The sequence below is a fragment of the Aptenodytes patagonicus genome, chromosome 11 (genome assembly GCF_965638725.1).
Source record: "Aptenodytes patagonicus chromosome 11, bAptPat1.pri.cur, whole genome shotgun sequence".
NCBI lineage: Eukaryota > Metazoa > Chordata > Aves > Sphenisciformes > Spheniscidae > Aptenodytes > Aptenodytes patagonicus.
The window spans coordinates 4349393-4373730 of record NC_134959.1 but is presented as its reverse complement, the minus strand read 5'-3'; the positions used below and the strand labels follow the sequence as shown (position 1 = coordinate 4373730).

General features: G+C 39.1%; 1 protein-coding gene across 1 annotated transcript; it reads right to left on the bottom strand.

Annotated features, from left to right (window-relative positions):
- On the bottom strand, positions 1-23838 carry MLYCD (malonyl-CoA decarboxylase). Its single transcript, XM_076349044.1, has 5 exons — positions 23269-23838; positions 12802-12914; positions 11312-11468; positions 10649-10798; positions 1-1416 (listed from the first exon to the last, which is right to left on the bottom strand). Exons 1-5 carry the CDS (start codon positions 23818-23820, stop codon positions 883-885), a joined length of 1506 nt encoding a protein of 501 aa, XP_076205159.1. The 5' UTR covers positions 23821-23838; the 3' UTR covers positions 1-882.
- Positions 23839-24338: the final 500 nt, after the last annotated feature.

Genomic DNA, 24338 nt, shown 5'->3' with positions numbered 1-24338 from the left:
TTTGTTGAGAAAGTTTATTTTATTGGTTTACAGGTCACACCTACCTCTTTCTTAAAAAAGCTCTTTATCAACTTAAAAAATTACCAGAACCAAAGTATAATATACGTATTTGGAAACTTCTCAACTGATCCCTAAGTATCAGTCTCTCTTATTCCCCTCTCCTATTTGAACGCTCCCTTCTTGCTCATTATAATTTAGCAGACAAAAGTGCAAATATAATACTACATACCTGCTGCACTGAGAGATCCTGATTTTTCAACAACATTAATGCAAGGCTTTTCCATGCTCCAGCAAAGCAAGGACTCAGTGAGATTTTTAGTGGTTTTGAAAAAGGAAAATACCAGGAGGTTTTACATGACAGTTTTTGAGGGACAATAAGATGGATATTAATTGAAATAAAATTGTAGATTACCATTTTGCTAATATATTTGACCAAAAATTTACCTTCATTCAATACTTCTTTCCAGGTACTTTGGTACTGAACTATCTATAGTAGTAGTATGACAAAGTGCAGCTCCTTTTGAAGACACAGTTTATACAGGTTTCTATTCAACAGAATAATGGTACGGCTCAAGTATTATCCATTCAAGTTACCACTGAGTTGTAACTGATTGAGAGAATTTTACTCACCCTTTAATACATACCTCCAACCCATTTGCACATAACAGGTATCTAGAACTTACAGTGACTCAATCACAGTCGATTAGGTTTTGAATATATGGCAACATAAGCAAGACAACTGATAATCTAGGTAACTTTGCATCGTGCTGTACTGAGTAAATTGGTTTTACAAGGGACATTCTCATTTAAATATAGACAGTGCAAAATATTACAGCTCTTTATAGGTAAGGAACACTTGTTCTTAGGTTTCATAATATTTAATTAAAGCTTGCTATTTTGCTGGAACTGAGACACCAAGGAAAGAACCTGCTCTGAGGCTTTAATTTGTGTAGTCCCCAGGTATGCTGCACTATTACTGGCTGTATCCTCTAAGAAGTATCGGTAGTTTACCATCATGCCACAAGAAGCAGCAATGCCCCGAGGGCTTGTGTCTGCCATCCAGTTTATCCGCCACATCACAGAGCCATTCTGAAGATGAAAATTTGCTACTGGATTAAGAGCATAGCCACGATGTTTCTCTCCATACAAATACCAGGCACAGAGCCTCATAAATGGTGAATGGAGCACTTTAACTAATTTTTCTGATCTCACCCACTCATTGTTATTTAAGAGTTTCTTTAGCATTTCAGTAGTAGAGTCTCCTGTGATCTCAGAGATTTCTTGCCATTCTGATTCTGTAAAAAGTTCATTTCTTTCCAGTTCTTTTGTTTGTGAGGAGAGGAGACCAACAAGCCATTTTGTGAATCCCGGGATAGGCGAAAGAGTGGAAAAAGCTTTTATCTGAGGAAGTTCTTTCTGCAGACAAAAGGAGAGGAAAAAAAATTCATGAGTTTTGTCATGATTGACAATGAGAAGTTTGAAAGAACAGCTCATACTCTTTACTCGATGTCAAGCGAAGACTAGGGATGCTGAGAATTAACTGATACACATAGGCACACACCAAAAAAAAAAAAAATCACCCTGCCAGTAACAGGTTTTAGTGACCAGAAAGCACTTGGAGAACACAGAAAATTTTCACACTGCCTGAATTACAGTCCACACACATAAGCTATTTAAAAGTACTTATACAGTACTTACCGACACTACATTCTGGTATACCATTTTATAGGCAGAAATAAACAAATACAATCACATGCCATAAAGAAGTTATTCAGAAGAGTAAGATTTAAAAAAAAAATTAAACATGTAAGTTTCTAAAACCTTTTAAATACCATTTATTTTTCATATGTAACTATCTTTTTTTGAATCAAGTGCAGTTTATTATTTCAGTCTATTGTAAAAATCAGGAGAGGTACAACTTCCACATTTTTATGGAAAGAAGTTATTTCCTGAAGTTTTGAAAAAGATTCTTTATACAGGTCAGCTACTTTTCATTCCATTCCCAAACTATAAACTACACTGACAAAATAGCAAGATAAGAAATACATACTTACAGTAAAAAAATTAATCACAGTTTAATAATTGTTTTAACATAACAAAGCTTCTCCTCTACTCCTACTAATTTATGAGTAAAAGCTGTTAACTACATAATCATGTAAAGCAAAACATACGTAAGGAAAACTGTGTTAGTTTTGGGGCACACCAATATGAAGAATAGAGAAGGTTGTTAAACTCGCTGTCATTTGTAATTAACAAAAATGACATAAAAATCAACCCTACTGAAGGAGTAGGGGGGCAAGGAACAGAGGGAAGACGGAGCTGAACTGAAACAACCGCAGCATTGTTTTAATTACTGTTCATATAGGAAGCAGTGGTAAGAACGGAGACATTTATCAACATTACAGAAGCATCTTAATGTCAACAGAAAATTGTCTTTAAATGACTACAAAATGCATTTTTTTCTACTTTTGAGTATTACCCAGATAACCATTAAAAAGTCATCATTGCTCAGATGCTACCTTACACTAGCAAACGTTAATGGAATGCCTGCTGCTCGGTTGTTTATATTGCACCTGCGCTGTTGCATCCTCAGGTACCGCTGTGCTCCACACAACGCTGCCACCCGCACTCTGTTTCATGAGGATGCAGAAGCCAGGGAACGCAGGCCCGGCATACCTCCGTTACAGATTGGCGCCAGGCACCATTTCTGATAACTTCGATAACTGAGTAATATTCAGCTGGTTATTTACATCATCTTTTTCCTTCCCACCCAGAGCTTCCTAAATAGCTTACTGCTGTTCTGCTGGCTTCCGGCACTACGATACACCAGCCAGCTCAGATCTACCACCTCTTCAGTTTTGTGACTTATACTTGCATAAACTGAATAACCTCACTCGCTCCCCTTATCTGAAGTTCTTTGACTATTACACAGATAGGTAAGTCAAAGAATTCTTCTTTTGGGACCAGACAGGAACAAGAAAGGCAGACCAAGTTACAAAGAAACACCCTATTTTATCTCCTTAGAGAACTGGATAAAGCAAAAAGCAAATTATTTCATAAAAACACTCATTTCTGTATCTTACTGAACAAAACAATCATTTCTGTAATCAGAGAGACCAGGAGATCCTGACTGTGTCATATTCTCAACTGCTATAGCTACCATGGTCAGATAATGCAATACTAGTACAGCGTTGATCTCCTGTGACTTTTTCAAGTCTCCACTAAAGGACATGATGATATTTGATTTTTAAGAGTAATTCTGAAGCGTAAGTCTGTAACGAGATCTGTGAAATACAACTATCAGGTTTCATCACATATGCGTTTCATAAAAGAAAAAATATTCTACGGACATTGACGTAGAGAGATGTCTGTGGAAGGCAATTTCTGCTGATATCTTAGCACCTCTTTGTACAGTTTTAGAGAATACAGCATTTATAAAACAAAATAGTCTATTAGGGTTGTGCTTACTGTGGACCATGGCTACAAGAGGCATGGATATAGAAAATACATTTTAATTAAAAGAATGTTTCTTGGAGTAGACAGTTCAGCCTTTTTAGAAAAGTTTCCCCTCTGCTTTTGGAAAAGAGAGCAAGAACCACAGTAAATTAAAAAAAATACATTTAGGAGCAGAAAAAGGGCAAAAATGAGAACAGAACAAAGCAACTCCATATACTTCAAAAATCTTTCCCTTCCCAAGCTCACACTAAATACTTCCCCATGGATATAAAGACTATTTATCCACAAATCAATTCAAAATAACTTTATGAAATTTGAACACAGAATCAAATGCACTCACTAAATCTTCCTTTGATCACTTTTCATCCACCTCCTTGTCGGGTTTCTGAATCAAGTAGTATACCTAATCATCACATTTGGAATCCACTTTTCTTTAAAGCAACAGGATCTTAATTAGTATGGCAGAGGAGAGCTATGCTCAGATGCCCTCTTGTCAGCTACACTTTCCTTGATTGAACGCTAGCTCCCACCAAAGACAACGCTACTAGCACAAAACCACAGACCTCCTGGAAGAGGAGGAGGGAGAAAGATGGCACAGAAGTGAATTTTTAAAGGATGCTGGAAAAATAACTTCAAGATATTTGTTCCTGGAGAAAAAGCTGATAGCTTTCAGTTCTGTCAAGATGGTAATGAGCAGTATCACTCGCTACCTTCGTTTCGCCATCAGCGCACTGAAAGCTGACCAGTGGTAACCCTACTGTGACCGGCCGTGGCTGAGCTGCTGAGACAGTCTGCTGTCAAGCAATTTGACCTTTTGCATGTCAGCTCTTACTGTGGCTAGATGAATTTCTGCCCAGAAGGGAGGGCCACAACTCCCTTCTGAAGATTCAGTGACCCAGTACCCTTCTGCCTGTCCACACAATAATGATGGATGACAACTCAGCAACCGTCTACGATGTGACAGACCTGCAAATGAACCTTAAGGTACAGAAACACAAACCTGTAATCTATAATGAGAAGTACCCTTTTCATGTCAGCATCCTTAAGCAGCAGCAAGCTCCCCCCAAAAGACAGTGGATTTCAAAATGGGGTTTCATTCTTCTGTGTCTTCCTTCCCTGTTGTGCTTTAAAGTTCATCTTTAGTCCGTAACACAAAGAACACAAGAGACAGGGATAAATCAGTAAAAGTATTCAAATTAATCACCTATCAATGAGAAATCCTAGATGTGCTGCTAGAGGGAGTACAGATGTTACTATTGTGCAGTGGGGTGAAAAAGAAGGGGGAAAAAAAAAAAGAGAAAAAGGTTGCTAGGGGTTACTTTCCTCTAGGTAGGGATTCAAGGAATACCGGATGTGTTTCTTTTTGACCCAAAGATGGGATTGCATTCCTTAAAGGTTTTCCTTTTTTTCTAACTATATTACTCATCCTATAAAAGATAGTGCCTTTGAGAATATATCGCTTAGGGGGTTGGACTAGATGACCTTTAAAGGTCCCTTCCAACCCAAACTATTCTATGATTCTATGTTTGGGCTTAAAACCTGAGAGGGGAAGAAGGAAGGTAATGTTGAAATTTGAGAAGCAGAAACTTCTTTCAGGTAAAAGGAAAAACTGATTGGACCAAGAGAAAAGGCTGCTTACCAAAGTCAAGTCTGGAAGTCTTCTGCACCATCTCTGCTAAGAAAGCACAGTGTTTGAAAATACTACTTTGCTACTGAACAGAGCTAACAGACAGGGCTTTTCACACAGGAGCTGAGCCATGCCCACTGCTTCCATAGGGTAACAACTCCAATCCCATCTCCCACTTGCAAAGCCGAGAGGGTACCTATGCACCATCCACAATAACAAAAGTGAGAATGATTTCTTCCCATATTTGTGTGTTAATAATAACCACTGCAAAGTTCCTAATTAAGTATCTGACATTTTGCTTCCTTGTGATGTTGACTGCTCTTTGTTTATCATTCACTTTCAGGAGTGACCTGTTCACCAAGCCCAACCCAAAATATTTATCAGGAAGTTAGTAGCTCCTACTCTATTAATAAATACAAGATTGGAAATTGTGCCTATTTTTTACTTCTTAAGACAGATAAGACATGGGAAAGTGACCCCATTTTCAAGCTACAGTACAGACTACTACATATCTGATAAATGCTTGAGTTTAGGAGCTTATCTGAGGCGGCCATTTCTTGCAGAAAAATAAATAGATGCAGCGAAGTGTGTACATTTATGTTGTTGCTAAATTGATGTGCTAGTTTCTAAGGCTATTGGTGGAGATCCATTAATGTTTATTTTCTTGTCAGAAACCCACACACCATTAAGAAACAGCTGCTCATTTTGTTTTGGGGTAGATTTCTGGGTTTGGTCGTCTTTTAGTTTGTTTTTTTTTCATTGCAGAGGAGCACAGATTTCTCCTATTATCAATATCTCATCTGAAACTGTCTTGCACTCTGAAAGCTGTAGTCCAAGGTCACATTTTTCATCAATGAAAGCAAAGCCTGTTTTGGAAATTATGATCTCCCCAGGTCACCTAGATCGAATTAAGGTAGCAATTATCAACAGCCCAACCAGAAAGCGAAAATCTGCCACCAATTGTTAAGCATTCTATTGAGTCACATAGTAGCTATCAGTTTTCTCCCCCAAATGCCACAGGCTATAAAATTCTAAGCAGTTTTCTCAAAGGCTTCACCACAGTTATCTGTGTCTGTCATCTGCAGACTGAATTGCTATGATGTACCTTCTGCGGAGCTACACACCATTTAGAGTGGCTATAAACACATTCTGAATTAAATGTCTGTCTAATGAGAAATCTATCTGTCTACGCATTCACCAGCACCTATCAGCTTGCTAGAAATGCATTTGCCTGCTTGTTTTCCAGCACCCAATCTGGGGTTTGTTTGTTTTCTTACTAGTTGTCTGAAATTGTTTCAAAATCCAATTCGTTTCTGGGAACAATACAAGCTCAAATTTAAGAAATACAAGACATTATTTCTGTTGTCTGCTCCCTGCTTTATATACATTAATATAACCAAGAGACTACACAGAATGCATAGGTAGCCTATTCTCAGATTTGTACAGGGAGAACTGAGACCAAAGTGGTATCAGTGGACTCATGAATTCATCCCACTGCTTGCCCCAAAATAATCCAAACAGGAGATGCCCAGATAACAATAGAAGTCTGTTTATAAAAACCTTCTAAACTATTTGTGTAGCAAACTTTTGTCAAGCAACTACCAAAAAAAGAAAAATCTCCTATTTAGAGCAGCATACTTTCTCCCAGGATGCCCTCTGTATGTGACACAAGCTACATCCCTAAAGTGCTATTCTGATCTCCGTTATATCCCTCCCCTTTACCCAATTATATTACAATACCTGTGGCAAATGCCAAATCATAATGTCTAGGTAGATATTAAGGATTCAAACTGCTAACTGTGCACATATAAAGAGATGAAACTGAGGACCCATTTCTGTAACTCAACTTCATACGTCCTCCATCTGCCTAAATTAGCAAAAGACTCAAAAGCAGGGGCCATTAACTTCTATGCAGCGCCTCAAACTAACAGTGCTTAACCCTGAGGGTTGTAATCTTCGCCAGAGCCTCTAATGCTGCAGTTTTCCTTACGGTCCTAATAAAACCCCATTTGCAAGAAATACTTTCATGAGGGAATCTGTACTTGACATTCTTTGAAGGTGAGAAGTGCTACCCTACCCATGTTCATGCTTAGCAGCGTATGTGACCAGTTCAGGTGAATTAGCGAGAAGATTTCTAAAAAATTAAGCTCTATCTTAATTGTCCATTAATGAGATTTTCTTTTAAGGAATCTGGTACCAACTGAATTCATAGACAAAACTTTATAGTGTAGATACCTGCTAGGTCAATGTTTCAGTACAGTTTTTAAAAGTATTGCCAAATAAAGGCTTCAATGATGGAAAAAGAGAGTGGCTATTAGCATATTTCTAACTTAGTGCATGTCTTTTTCCGATTTAATGATATACATTCATGACAGGTCCAATTTGGAGTTTTCCTTATGAAGAATGACAGCTGAGAATTCCGTTTTGAGGTTAGAATGGCACTTACAAGTAGAAGTGTCAGAGCAGGTTAAGGCAAAGTCAGACAAAGGATTTTTACTGGAGGATAAAAAAAGTTTTAAGAGTTTGCAGTGCCTTGGGAAAATATGAATCAAATAACATTCTGCAGATCAAACAGATGTCCACAAAAGTTAACTCAAACAAATGGCAAGTTATGAAAGTGAATTAATCATCAATGATTCAAATGTAATGAAAAACAAAATCCTCAACCTCTTCAAATGGTCTCCTCTTCCTGAAGCATTTTATTATCAGTTAAATTAAAGAGAGTCTCAATTTATGTAACCTGGAACACTTGGCGATTTAGCAGCACTTTAAATAAAGATTTGTTTATTGCAAAGCCATGCAAAGGTTACATAAAAAAATCTTCCTATCAGAGACCTCAACTATCTATTTTTACAAAGGCTGCTGGAAGCTTGCTTAATGAGATGTAATTTTTGACCCAAGATTTTTTTGCTGAGGCTATATTGTTTCAGCTGCTGTCACCCAAGTCAACTCAGCACTACCGCTATACCATTTGTCCCTTTTAAAGTAAGTGACTATAATGCTGCTCCAGAGAATTATGTCCAACCTGAACACAGACAACCTTGGAAAGTCCTTTGCTTACACCTGACCAGAGAGAAAAAGAGCATATGCGTGCAATTAATGCACTGAAGTAGGATTTCCAGAATTTTGGGAGACAGGTAAAACAGGCTGCCAAGAGTATTACTCATCATATGCCCTGCCTTTGCCCTGAACAACCTAACTTTGTAGAAATTTCAGAGTGTAAGTATTTTGAAGCTGAAATATACGGGCTTCTCTCCACTGAAAGGTGAAGTCCACCGAGATGGGAGTCACAACATTTACAACATAGAATCACAGAATCATTAAGGTTGGACAAAAGCAGAATGACTAGGCATTACAGAAGTGCATCAAATAGTTCTGATAACAACAGTATGATGATTTAGGGTCACTTCACAGATGTAAAATATGTAATGGGAGATGGTTCTTGCAGAATTCAAGACAACAAATTCAAGAACAGTACTTTGGAACGAAGAGGAAGAAAGCACGAAGGAGTGGGAAGAAAGTGGGAAGAAAGGAAAAAAATATTAACAACATCAAAGAGTGGAAGAAAAACTATTCAGAGAACCACATCCATCATGGATAAACACTCCTGGATTATCCCTCCTATCTTTTTTAGCCCTACAGTGGTACCCCAACAAGGTTTATCACCAAGAAAAGCAATGGTGTAGAGACAATACATGAAGGTGGCTGTACCTTTAATATATAGATATAGAATAAATATAAATAAGCAGTTCAAGTTTTGCTACAACTTCATAGTCAACTGAGTACATATCCGATTTGCCATATAAAACCTTAATAATAACAGCACGTTTTTCATAACATCTTAAAGCCATGTATGAAATTTAAGTAGGGAGGAAGACCTCCATCTTTGGCATTGTATGGAAAGCACCTAGCTTTCAGTAAGTTATTTCAGCTTGAGGCAATAATTTTATGATTAGAATGCATTTAAAGGCATCTCAGCCAAAGTGTTTCCTATCCATCATGTATTTGATGAACACTGAAGAAGGGCTGGATTTTACAACATTGAAATGTAGAAACTTTGTCCTAAGTATAAATAAGAAACATTCTTCTGTTGGACACATCAAATTTTAGAACTTGCACGTAAGTCATCTAAGTATGGTATGTCTATTTTCCTTTATAACTCACTCATAACTTTTCTAGTGTTGTAAGCAATTTAGTGATGGACAAATACGTTGTCAACAGGGTTATTTTATGAGAGGAACTCAATTATCCAGAAATTATTTTTCAGATGTGAAAGCAGATAACTGCAGGAATTTATTCCAATTTCCCCTCAGTCAAGATCAGACAGATGGCACAACCTAATTATACCTGGACTACTGCACTTTAGACAATTAATCTAAAAGCCATTCCGAAAGCAAGAAGCAACAAAATTCAGCCAAAATATCCATTAAAAATAAAATAAAAGACTTCTTCAGGGCAGCCAGCTATGATTCAGTGGTTGACTAATCAATCATTTTTTAGTGGTAGAAATTTGGTGCATCCAATTTTAAGTTATTTTTCTAAGTAGAACTGAAGTTCTAAATCACAGACAATTTTCCAGACATCATTACTAATCCAGATGTTGGAACGATGAATATAAACACAAGTAGTGATCATTACTTTTAAGTGGTAGCTTTGTTAATAATTTAAGTAGTAAAGACTACTAAATAAAATAATGTACTCAACACAGAAATGTGACTGTCTCTTTCACACCACTCTGTATATAAATCAATGAATTTTCATTCCTTTTTCCAGTTGCTTGGAAGAAGGTTCTACAAGAAGTCCTAAAACTACTAACAATAATCCCATAGTATGCAATAATACTATATAAATTCATAGAACTGACTTGCATAAAGTAACTGATTCCTGTGACTTTCAAATGTTAAAGACATCTTCTTTACTATATTGCAAGAAATGCCTGGGCAAAGTTTTTGGTTCGGCTTTTTTTTTAATAGACATATTCAAGGCAAGCATGCAAACTGCACGCATAACCAGTGGCAATTCAACATAACAAACAAGCAAACGAATTAATTAATGTACAAGAAGTATTGTTGTTACTGGAGCAGGAGTAAGATTTTGAAAGAGGAACAGTGAGGTACATTGAAGAGAGAAAATGTTGATCGGGGCCTGGAAGGAAGCCTGTTAGCATGCATTAACAATGCCCCAGCCATTCAACTGAGAGACAGTAGTGAATCATGTAATACACTACACTGCAAAATACAGCTATATGAAAGCTACCTTCAATAGAAATGTACTAATTTGACTTTTAAGCGAGCTATGCACATGATTAGGCAAACACAAGTAATTCATGCAGTACGTGTCAACTATGTAACCGTATCTACACCTGGCAGACCTTAACCAACAGCAGAAAATGTTCTTCCAACTCTTTACACATCTTTAAAGGTTGATCTGGTAAGAAGCTGCAAGTGTAGGGGAAGATCTAGCAGCTCCTTGCCTTGAGCAATGACACAACATGGAAACTAAAACAGCAACGTAAGGGGAGCACACTGGCCAAACAGCATCTTAAGTACACCCTGCCACACCTACCTGCAGCTCTTTTACAACCCGTTTGATGAGGTAAGTCCCAAGTTCCACACCTTGCAGTCCCTGTTGAGTCAAACTGATTGAGTAGAAAATTGCTGTTGTAATTTTGTCTGTATCTTCTGTTTCTAAAGGTGGCACTTCTTTCACTATGGCCTGGGAAAATAATTATAAAATAAAAAAAAGTTAGTAGTAGTTATCATCATCATTATGGGGGAGGGGGCCTTTCTTTCTAACTTTCAAATGTGTTAACACTTTTCCCCACTGTTTTATTCATTACCCTCTGTGAGAAACAACAAAAATCTAATCAAAGAGTAGAAAGAAGAGCTGCTTATTCATTAGCAAGTGCAGGAAATAATTGTAATGTGGTTTAAAATTTTCAGAGGTAATCATAACCGCTTTGAAGTTTTAATCTCATTTGCTATGTTTTCTTATATATTTATCTTTTCTTATTCTTCTTGCACTTGAGCAAAACCCCAAAATTTCAACGTACATAATACAGGAGATATACAGAATATCCCTGTAATTTTTAAGTGCCAATTCTCTCATCGCTTAAAAAAAAAAAAACAAACCCAAATATTCCCAAATTATAAAGAACTACAGCTTTTTAAAAGAAGTACATTGCAATTTGAGCACTTTGCTGTGTACTAAATGCCTCAGTGACTGTACCTGGATGCTGCTGGAGATATCACTGGTTAGTGCAACATGCAAGACTATCAATGGTTCTCCTGGGATTGCACAGTGAGAAAAAAAGTAGCATCTTCTATATGACCCAACTCGACGCTTCATATCAACCCAGTTTCTAACAGGATGCACAGCTTCAGAACTCAATGAGAAAATAAAAAGAAGTAAAATTATATGTATTTTTTTTCATTTAAAAACAGAGGTCAGCTGCCAACCCTACAAGCTCAGTACTTTCCCCTTTGATGTCAGCGACAAAACTCTCCAATCAAAAGAGGAGAATCAGGCTGTAAGTGGAAAAAAGTAAAATTCATCAGCAAACTGTGACAAAGTAGACTGTAAAGCCATATTGCATATCCACTCTCTCTAGCTTTCTTTGGGATATGCTTATTACATATCTGAGATTTCACTTGCACTTTCTGTTCAGTATAGGACATCCGACTGAGATGATGATTTCATCATCTGAGTGATGATGTATGAGTGACTCATACTGAATGAGTCTGAACACACCTCTAAGGAATTAGTTCTCCTAAGCTAAAGTAGTCTGTTAGCACTCCCACAGCCATGTCTTCAACCAATCATTCAAAGCATTCTTTTCTCTATTACATATTGAAAGTCTAAAGCGTTTGCCAAAATACCCTGAAGTAAAATATCACTAATTATTTTTATTTTGAAAATTTAGCTTGTATAAGATCTCTTTTCTTGGCCTCATCCACATTTAAGCCGTGTACTTTCAGAACTCTTTAGAGATTCATTTTTCTTCAAGCTTTTTATATGATAAAATGCCACACAACATAACTTTGATTCAGTCATCTTCAACTTCATCACTACGACTTTCAGTATTTGACAGAAATTCAGAAATAAATGTTGTAGATTTTAAGGAATGTTCATAAAAAACAACGTGCTCTCTTCACGTATAGTTCACAAGTAATTCTGTGCACCTCAGCAGTTCCAGCCAGGAAGGGGAGCCTCACTACGTTAGAAGTAAAACGTGCTCTTGAGTGTTGGGCATCCCATGCTGCATCAGACTTAAATATTAATTCTCTACCAACACTGCTGGTGTAGACTGACGGGAGAAGAAGGTGGCAGTGGTGATGGAGGTAGCAGAGGCAGTGGCAGGAGCACCTGTGGGGGGAAAGGGAGTGCGAGAAGGCAGTGCTGCAAGAATCTAGGTTTGCAGGAAAAGTAACAGCAGCACCTCTGGGAATGTGGGAGGAGTAACTGAGAAGGTTGGGAGAAAAGACAGTAGTCTAGAAGTGCAGTATGTGAGCTAAAGGATCGAATTATGGGACAAATGATCCCCTTCAGCATTTACTTAATTCAGTTTTTAAAGTGTGCTCTTTAGTGTGTTAAATGCAACTATTCCTTAATTATACTTTGCCTGTGGTTCAGTACTGAAAAGCAGTATCTTGAAAATAGTGGATCTGTGCAGTCACAACCATTTTCATCAATGAGCATTAGCAACTTTTAGCACTTACTCACTAATTTTCTGGAGTACTTCACAAGGTGATTGCCAAGTGACCCGTTCCAAGTTTAGGAATCCTGTCGAGAACCACTCTGAAAGCATGTTCTTTAGGACTCCATTCATTTCCTGCAAACAGAAGAAAGATGAACTTATCTGCTAAATAAGCTAGGTAGAACATACCAATGCGAGTAAAGATAACCTTGATTCTTTCAAACTACAACACTGGGAAGTTCAAGGAAACTAATGCATCTGTTTGAGAAGATTAACCGCTAACAGTTCAGCTTTCCTCACACAGGACTAAAACAATGAAAATGTTTAAAGACACTGTCTATAGTAAACTGCAGACAGGGAAATGGAAGATAATGCAAAACAATGCAGATGAAAAGCAGACAATAAATAGAAGTATTTGAGCAGTCTTGACAATAAGGCCGCAGTTGCACAGGTGCTCAGATTTAAATACCATGAAAAAAAAAATAGGGAAGTTTGATAAAAATACAGGCTTGAATTTCACTATAATTTTCGATATCCGAATCTCTTCTGAGTATTCAGCAGTTCATGCCTTAGGAAAGCTATCAGTACTAGCTTATCAATATAAGAAAGCAACTCACCAAATTAAAATTCTCCAGTTCCTTACCATATTTTATTAGTCATCTCTACTTTATTAAACATTTTTTCCATTGCTCTTTATGAGAAAGATACAGAATAACTATTTACTCCTGCACGTTCTGCACCATGATTAACACATGGAACTTTCTACTTTCGACAGATCTCCAAGGCACATGACGTATCTACTGGAGGTGACTGGAACATATACAGGCACATTTAGGCATCAGTAAACTACAAAAATGCTTCAGTTTGGACTTTAGCATGGATTGTTCACGTCAGCACAGGAGCTCCACATACCCACTTAGGATGACAAATTATAAAATAAGTGTCTTTGAACAGGATGCAGATAAAACCATAGGCTTTACAGAATTTTTCTTCTCTGTAAGTACGAAATTTTTTGAGCAAGAAAAACAAAAGCGGCAGCGTAAGAGAACAGAACTCAAAAATCAGAGCCGATTTGGAACAGTATGATACAGAATTAAAGCCAACTGTAGTATCAAATACTTTCAGAAACATTCATCGTAATAATGAATTTTATATTCCCTACTAATTTCCTGCTGCCTATATTATTAAAGATTTTCCTGTCTAAAATTCATTGAGTTTAGAAAGTATTCTTGAACTCAGCACAGCATGAATATCCCTTAAAGAGATTCTAGAGCTTATTTCTCTTTCTTACATTTGCTTTGTATATAGGACACAGTGTGATACCAGCACCAACTTAACAACAGCCTGATCAGAAAGGTAGGCTTACCTGAAACTAACTTAATAACCATTTATTTAAAAACAAAAACTCTTCACCTTCTAGTCAGACCTTTATTAAATAGCCACTGCTGTACATAAAATAGACAAAAATTATGCTCCAATGTACTTTAGCTTGCTACATTTGAACAAAACAACAGAAGAAAAAATATAATATATCCAGAAAATACTTACTACTTAAAACAGCTTTCCAAAGCTGAGATGTAGTCTCAGGACTTCCATAAAAAAGCAAAAATATTTCCTATTGTAACCTAACAAAGATGAAAGTTGCAGAGGCACTTGTCAAGAGACACATATCAAAGAAGGTTCCTGTTGGCCAACGTAACTGCTTACAAGTATTCCAAGATTGAAAAAAAGAACAGTTTTATTCTTTAATTCAACATATTAGAAAAATGAAAATTTTCAAACCCTGACTATGCTTGCAGCCAACTGTGATCAGATATTTCAATCTACACCAATCCACCCAAACTTATAATTAAATTAACTCCTCGCATAAAAACTAGAGTAAAGTTGATAGTAATGACCAGTCATGGAGTTTGCAAGGTAGATTCCTAACAAAGCCTGGCTCTTTTCCATACCTGAAGTGCAGAGTCAAATTCTCCTTCAGTTTCCCTTTTTCCTACCTACTCCTTTGTCCTGGTTTCGGCAGGGATAGAGTTAATTTCCTTTCCAGTAGCTGGTACAGTGTTTTGGATTTAGGATGAGAACAAAGTTGATAAGGCACCGATGTTTTAGTTGTTGCTAGGGAATGCTTACACGAGCCAAAGACTTTTTAGTTTTCCATGCTCTACCGACTGAGAAGGTTGGAGGTGCACAAGGAGCTGGGAGGGGGCACAGCCAGAACAGCTGACCCCAACTGGCCAGAGGGACATTCCCTACCATGGGACGTCATGCTCAGTACATAAACTGGGGAAAGCTGGCCGGGGGGGCCGCTGCTCGGGGACTGGCTGGGCATCGGTCGGCGGGTGGTGAGCAATTGTACTGTGCATCACTTGCTTTGTGTATTATTATTATTATCATATTATTATCATTTTATTTCAATTATTAAACTGTTTTTATCTCAATCCACGAGTTTTTCTCACTTGTGCTCTTCCAATTCTCTCCCCCATCCCACCGGGTGGGGGGGGAGTGAGCAAGCAGCTGTGTGGTGCTTAGTTGCCGACTGAGATTAAACCACAACATCCTTCTACGCTTACTAAGTTGTGTTAGTGAAATACATAGGCTTTTCTTTGGCATCTATCTTAGTTTATGCAGAAATGGCTACTATACCAACCATCTAGAAGAAAACAGGCATTCATCTGCATAGAACAATTCTGTCATGCATGAAAATTTTATGCTATCTTTCTGTATTTTTTTCAGTAGCATCCTCAAATATGTAAGAAAAGTAGAGCTTCCTTACTGAAGCATAAATTGACATATAACTCAAATAGTGAAAATGTCAATTGCCTTGTTCCAAATACAGGGAGTATCCATGAAGTATTCCATGAGGTCAACTCTCCCAAGTTTTGCAAATTAGATTTTTGTTGGTCTTTCTCAGTAGAGCTCTCTTTCAGTTAAATAAACTGTGCTGAAAGTCTTCTGCCAAATTGTGCTCCCACCTGCACTTGTACCACAAGGCTGACCCAAGCCTGCATATGCTAGTAAAAAAGAAGTTGTTAAATGAACATGAAACTGAAATAATACAAACAAAATTCACCTTAAGTACATTTATAGGGTAAGTAATCCCCACTGGGAAACAATGGAAGCACGTAATGCATGGCACCAGCATAAAAAGAAACCTCCGAAAAAACCCACGCATATGCAACTACCTGCAACAAGTACCACTGAAGAACTGAGAGAAATGAAGGATCACATTAAACGAAATCCACCCAAGCAACGGACAGTCTTCACAATTTTTCACTGATGCTTTGATTAAAACGTTCCTGCCTTCTCTGTCTCAAGGTAACACTATCCTACGCAACAGTAGCTGGGGGAGGAAGTAACATAATAGGTGACATTAAAAAGGATCTGATTAGCTACGTCAAAACTTTGCAACTAGGATAGTTGAGGGACATATGCAGTATACCTTCCCCTGCCTAATAAATGGATCTATTGCACATTTGTAGGAAGTCTGATGATTTGGGGGCATACCGGACACGTTTGTTAAACCTGTGCTGCCTTACTACCTCAAAAGAGCAGACTATTTCTATAATATGACATTACTGTGAGAAATGCGTAATTACTGTTGGCTCAGGATACTTCACTTGACACACTCTGACAATACATCACTCAACTGCATTTAGAGTAGCTGCAATCTATACTGGCAAAGCTGTTTTTGCTGATGCTTCTGGGCTAGTGGATTAAAGAGAAAGTAGCAGGTAAAACAAGCTGTACCAAAAAGAGCCCAGAACTGTCTGCATAACAGCATCTACAAAAAAGGGCTCTTTCTGGCACGGCTAAGTCATGCAGGAATTGCAACTCCTGGGCAGTACAACTGAGCAGGTACTGGCCTGCAACCTCAATAAGGCTTGCATCAGCAACAGTTTTATTGGGAAAAGATGAATTTTAGTTTTAAGTACTCTCTCATACACAGATTTGTCTGTCGCCCTTCCCCCCCCCACCCCCCCAAAACACTTTTCCTCTCCAACCGTAGAGGTATGTGTCCTAAACAAATATATTCTGATTGTTTTGTTTCTTCTGGCTTTAAGGTACTTCCCTTGCAAATCCTTGTTTCTGCATACCTCTGAAGTTTTTAGAAAATAACCATAAATCATTTTGGTCAAATATCCCTTGGTGCAGTGAAAGTCTCCACCTATTTCAGGATTGATTGTTTTGTTTTCTTTTGTAAGGGCACACTGTAAGCCAGAAAAATAAGCTAGAGTTGTCAGATCTGGGGTCAAACTAACAGATTCCTATGGCTCACTTGTCATCCATCTGCTTTTTGGAACACCATTTCAAGCTGCAGTCTAGCAGCTAGGAGGGAAAACTGCTGATGGCTGCACTCCTGCTAGTCATTATTTTGAACACACTGCTCTGCATCTATTGGCAGTAACATGGCTCAGATGGCAACGAGTGACTTGGGAGAAAGCCAGTTATACTACACGGATACTGGCAAAAGTGGAAAACATAGGAATCGGATGCATTTTGCTTCTTTGAAGCACCTACAGGTTTAGGAAGCATGCTCCATAGGATGGGACATAATGATGCCCAGCTGAACTGAAGGCTACTTTTCAAGATGCAGAACGCATTAGAGAGCTACTTTAGGTCCAAGATACAGCCGTACAAAAGCAATGCAATTGCAACCAAAGAAGAAAGTGAAGCAGATGTGCTTTCAGTAATGATTTTGGAAGAAAGGAATATTGTTTATGGGGAATCACAACTCAGTTCAAATGATCTGTCAGATGTAAATAATAATGCTTTATAAAACAACAGGGCAGCACGCAGGCCAAAGAAATAGAACAGTTCCAGTTGGAAGGGACCTACAACGATCTCTAGTCCAACTGCAATGGTGTATGTTGACAAAACTTCTTAGTATAGAAAGACATTAAACACTTTATACTATCCAAAACTGTGTTTAATTCAAGCCATGTAAGCAGAATTCTGAGTTGTGTTTAATACCATAGTATATGCTAAGTTTCTGAAAGGCTTGACTCCAACAATGACAGTCTCAAGTTAGGTTCTCTTATTTTGTAAATTTAGTGGTAAGTAAATTCTTATTTTCATTTCAGAGGCCTTTCTAGTCATAAAATTACATCTCCAAAATTTCATTACAAAGAAAAAAAAAAGCACACATTTATTATTCAGCATCTCAATTTTAAATTTGAGCAACAAGACATACTCAGATTAGTATTTAAAATTACCAGCTATACTTCAGTTTCTATTAGCCCAGAATAATAAATTCTGGTAATTTTTTTTTTCATTCCGTGTTCTTGCTACAAGAGAGCAAATTACAGGCTTTTTGATCTTCACATGAGGTCACTATTTATTGGGCAACAAATGGGAAAACTCTTATGAAAAGCTTAAATTATTTTTTTTAATCAAGAAAAACTGCCTCTGATGAGGGAACTGTCAAATTCCCTCTCAAACTACTAAAAAATAAAACACCCCTTACAATGAAAATTCATATGCAGATATTTACAGATAAACATAATATGAAACAGCAGTAACTAACACTCCATGCGTATCAAACACATGGCTCAGTTACTGTTAGTTGCTGGTTAGGTATCGGACAGGGCTACAAGAGCAGTATTCTGCCTCGCAAGAGTCAAGTTTTTCCATGGCTTTGGAATGTTTGAAGTTTTTCACCTGATGTGCTTCATTTGGGCATACTGACTTATAGACCTACTCTGATACTGCCAAGTGTTTAAAGGTGTCTTTGTTGGGTTTTTCTGTTGTTTTTGTTTTTTTTTTTTTTTTTTACAAATTAGCTTCAAAATATACATACAGAATACCCCTGGTGAGATACTGAAAAATATACCCATCAGCAGAACTGGATTCAATAGTGTGACGCAAATAAAAAGGGACTGTTTTTCTGCTTTTTTATTGCTAATGGTAATTATTGCAGTGGTAACAGTAGTGCTGAAAACTTCCATGGCTCTTGTGTTTTATATTGTTTGATGACTTATTCTTTTAAAAAAAAAAAAAAATTATTTCCCTTTTTTCCCATTTTTCCTCATTTAGACAATGAGTAAAGTGTGCACAAGCATTTTCAAGTGACTTAATCACCTGTATATGTTATTTTACTGTAATATGTTGAACAAACACAAAATAGAAATGCTTCATCAACCAATATCTAACAGCCCAAGCTGCTTCTGTGTTGATATGTTTTGAGGAAATGGAAAAATATTTTACATTTACAACACAGCAGTGGGTAATCCTTGTTTTAATAGGTCTTTCAAAATGCAAAGTAAAAACTAAGGCCTGTCTAAGATTTAGACAGTTTGGGCAAAACCAAAATCCCAATAGGCCATATAATGCATTCTGTAATTTTCCTCCAGCATCAAGAAGATCCATTTAATTTTATTTCTACATTTCCTTGTCAGTGCAGATACAAATACACAGAAGTTATAAAATTCTTGTTGCACATTTGTCTTTACGTATGTTAGAATTTAAATCAAATCTACAATAATGAAATGGCTATGCAAGACTTTTGATAGATAAATACCACTTTTTTCATAGAAAAACTTTTAATTTTCATTTGTTTCTCTAGTTAAGGGCTTCTTAGACCTTTAAAGCAAACTCTTTCAATATTCAGATTCTCCATATAGCCACTGTTTCACCTGAGTGAACAAATACTCTAACCCATTCATGAATCCCCATCGATGAGACCACACTTCTTTCAAGGTAGTACAACTGGGTGAAATAAATACACCCTTCTGTGGATGTACATCTATCACCACAAATATTTCCCCTCCCCAAAAAGCCACATACAGCCTACACACAAAATATTCTCCCTTAAAGACTGTTCTACCATTTCCAATTCCTCTACTAAAATTTAAAACACTTTCCCTGATTATATGAAGGTCAGTGTTCAAATCTGTGAGAAAGCTTTAAGAAAAAAAAAAAAATTTCAAGGAAAAGTCCAACTCTAGGTCCTTGCTGTGTTTAGGAGCAGCTGCTATGAGGGGAAAAATAACCAAAACAATTATGGTATTTTTTTTCTAGTAGACCAATACAAGAACAACAGGATTACAGATACACTCCAACTACTGCTTAATTATGGAAGCAGGCTTATTTATAAATCAATTTGACAAAAATGCTCTTTTTCATTATCTTTTGCCAGCAAATTGGAACCTTCCACTGACTTCTTCTAAATCATATGGAAATATGAAGATTATTTTAAAAGCAGTAGTTGAATGATTTGCTACCCTGAAATAATAATGTTGTGAATTTTTCACCAGAGTTCGTATTTCAAATGCTGAAACTGAGTAAGCAAGCAAAATATAAAAAATCTCAAGAGAAAACGCTGGCACAGAAAAAGAAGTACTGCAGGTGAGAAGGTTCTGAACAGTAAGAGGAAGAACTACACTCAGGAAACAGGCTTTCAGCAAATTTCACTCTTTGCATTGCAAGGGCTCATCAGAAAATCAACTCATTTATAAAGACAGTGGAAAACGTGTGTGTCCTTTGGTGGAAGGAAGGAACAGAACAATGAAAAGAATGTAAGAGAGAGAGGGAAAAAATTCAAACAGCATCATGAAGAAGAATTAGGTCCAGCTTTACTGTAATTTAACTTTCCAAACCACTTATTATGTGCCAGTACTGTTTTTTTGAAATGGTCATCTTCACATTATCCATGAGGCTTATGATAGTAGTAATTGACTCATATACTTAATAGAAAAGAAAACCCACGTCTGGGACAGATTATGAAGAAAAATTTCTCTTCACCGTATGTCCGGTACACATTTTTGGTGGACTCTTCAGAAAAAAAGGTTGTATAGCTTCAAAAATAGAGTTTACCACTGAATTTTTGCCATCTGATTATCAAGAAACTTGTGTCAAGCATATTCATCATCTTTTACACAACCACAGAAAGACATTTACTATGTCATAACAACTTGCCACTGAGGATACCTATAATTCTTCTGTCTCGTTCTAGGTGACGATTCTGCCTTCTAATAACTAACTAAAATATAAACTAAACCTTATTTGCCGTATGTTCCTTCTCTTCGCACAGTCCATCATTTTATGTATTTCCAATGCATTGTTCAGGGTTTATGTTCAAGATCTATGGAATTCTTCCAGTAAGGTAGTCACCATTCTTCTCAATTTCTTGTTAAGTCAGCTTTTTCAACCCAATTTGCCTTACATTGGATCCTGACAGCTAGGGCACCATGACTTCTGATTTAATGGACGCTGCTAAAATAGTTCAGTGACTTCAGTGCTCAGAATCTTCACAAGTCTAATAATGAGACACATTTTGGAGTGCAGTGCAGCTAGGCACATGTCATGCAGTACATAAAATCAGAGTAAGTTAGGCATTTGCATTTCTTCATTTACTTTAAACATCAATTCAACTTAAGAGGTGATTTATGAAAGACAACTGAGGGCATTATGAAGATGTGTATACTTGGGAAACTGCAGACAATACTGCACCAGTTTGCAGTGCATCATCTATTTTGTCAATGATTCAGGAACAGTGAAACCAATGGAGAAACAATCATCAGGTAATTTGCATCTTCTTGTTTTAAAGTAATACCTTCAGAAATTCAGGCAGACAAGAATTCATCATGTGTAGTAGTGAATCCTGACGTGTTAACATCCATCCCAAGTTCCAGAGCTTTTCTATACCTTTTTTCGTCTCTTTCCTGCAATTAGGGAAACCAGCAAAGAACCACTCTGAAATTGTCCACTACAAGATCCCAAAATATGTATCACGAGAACAGTTCTCTACTCAAGACTCAAATTCTTTACTAAAAAGAAAAAAACTCTAACAACCCCCCACCCCCCCAAATCTATAGCCTGAATATTCTGCCATATAGTTTTCTCTGTTCTTGACATTTAGCCTCAGAACAGGTAATAAATACAGTATCTCACACGTATGGCTTAAGGTATCAAATTAAATACACATGCCCTCACACCACTTCCTCGCAAACCACTTGCACCAGCTAGTTATCAGCTCCATTGCAGAGACTGTCAAGACTTCCTGCGGGTTGGGTGCTCCCTTGGGTGCTCATAGTTATCCTGATGCTTACTTGCAACAGAAGCAAATAGATTTTAAAGGCCGAGCAAGACATTTATTTCAGAAGCAAGACATAACACCTTTCCCAGACACACTAGCAAGAACACTGGAATAGCACGTAGTTCTTGGTCTTGGTCGCTGTGGAAAACAGACGAGAATGACCTAAATGAAACTCCAAACTGAAAAGAAACAGTATCCAGGGTAAATTCTTACAGCCAATACAGTCACAAACAAAAACCAATGCAAACCAGTTCTCGCTTAATCTTTCCTGGCTTATGTGCTATTTATCACCAACTCTCATTTTTAGACTATATCACATTTTAAAAATAAAACTGATCAACAAGCGCAAAAAAACTACAAAAACAGATGTGCAGAACTAAGCCCAGTCATATGATGAACTCAAACATTTAAAAAAATATTTTGAGGAGACATAACAGAATGCTTATGACAAAAGCTTTTATTGAAGCTTTAGTTTTGCAGACAGTATTTTTCTACTTTCAAATGGGTTTAGTATGTTTCTGAACATACTGTATTATTTGACGCATGTACATTCAGCTGTTTTACACATTTCTATCCTGCTCATTTTGCAAATTCAGTCTGGTTTTACTTAAGATGATCCAACTGGATGTGGATTCTTACCAATGCTGTTGCTACTTCAGTTATGTGATGACCGTGGTTAACTGACAGCACTGACATAAAAACCCATCCTTTTCTTGTCAAACTTAATTTGTATCTGAATATCAACAAACAAGTTATGGTCAGTGCATCTAACCAACTTGCTGTCTTTCTTCATTGCCTTCTGGGAAGTCCTGTCACCTCCTGCCACTCTCATCTGCTACATCATTCCTTCCTCCATGCCCATATCACCTCGCTGTACCATGTAACCACTGGGGATGTTCCACCTCACCTATTTTCTACACACTACTGAGCTAAGACATGACAACTCCTTTCTGTTGTTGATATTCTTCACCGTTAGCACGACACAGCTGCTATGTCACTTTTGGCCCTGTATCGGACTCAGGAGTCACGCCACTACACGTCACTCCTGCAGTGAGTTCCTGACGCAGCTTGGCAGCCCCAACATCAGCTGCACTACGTCATGCTGCATCAGTGTGGCACTTCCTCCACTGCCCTAACGCCAGCCCTCCACAGCCCGCAGCCCAGCCTCCCACTGCCACTTCACTTTGGAAAGCCCATTGCTTCACACCACGGGCCGCTCCCTTCCTGAGCCATGTCAGCAAAGCCATCTCCCACTGGTGCCACAGCCTGCGGGAAGGGGCTTTGCTCGTGTCACACCATGGAGACCCCAACCGCGAATCAGGTTCACGGGACGCCCTTCAGCCCAATGGCAGAGGCTCCACGAGTAGCACCATGAGTAGGAAGCCCCGAACCACATGCCCTCCGGCCTCCCCCCGACTCCCTTTCAGAGCCACCCACTCCCAGCCCCACCCTCACCTTGACATGAGGCCCGTCCACTGCCTTGGTTGCCAGCCCCTCCACCAGATCGCCCCTCAGCTCTACTAGGAAGCGCAGCCCGCCCTCGAGGCGGCCCAGGTGCTGGAAGAGACCCCGGTACTGGGGGTTGAGGTAGTAGCGGAGCCGGTCCTCGGCCTGCAGCAGAGCCCCCAGCTCCCTCTGCTGCTCCCGGGCCTGCAGCACCTTGGCGCTGAACTCTGCCACCCGGCCGTGGTCCACGCCGAAGTCGCGGGCCAAGCGGGTGAGGAGCTCGGCCCTGGGCGGCCCGGCCTCCAGGGCGCGGTAGTACCGCACGAACTCCGCGCTGCGCAGCTCCGCCGGCGGCGGCGCCTTCTCCTTGGTCTCGTAGGGCGGCAGCGGCGGCACGGAGCGACTCAGCAGCTCCTCCATGCCCGCGACAGAGGCGGTGCTGGAACCCGCCGGGGCCCGGCGCAGACCGGCCGCCACCGAGACGCGACGCAGCCCCCGCGGCGCCGCCCAGTGCCCACGCAGGAGGGGCCGCGGGCTCAGACACGGGCCCAGGCGACTCATTCCGCACCTCGCCTCTTGCGACACCCGGAGATCACCCTCCACCAGGGCCAGGCCGCAGTGCCGCCTTCGGGGCCGCAGCGGGTGGGCTGATTGGCTGGTATCGCAGACTGCCAGCCCTCCTCGCCAATCGAAAGCGAGAAGAGTGTGGCGGGGTGGGGGCCACGCCATCTTGAGCGTGGCGAGCAGACGAACGGGTCACTGGGCTGCCTCGCGGCGGCCGCGCCCAGAGGCATGGCCGGCGCTTCTTCATCGCTCAGAGCTGTTCTCTCTGAGTGCGCTCTCCCCTGGCCTTCACTGCGCAACCCATTGGCCCCTGTATCTTTCTCACCTGTCGCTCCCATTTTTCCCCTACCCACTGCTGTTTCCCTTACAGCCCGCCGCTGCCTGAGGGAGAGTCCTGAGGTGAACATGCGCTAGGCCAGGCATCACGATGAGCCTTGTGGCCCTGACAGAGTTCGGATGGCATCAAGGATAGCGCTGTTTTAAGACCAGTGGCATCCAAAAAGGTTTGTCCCCCT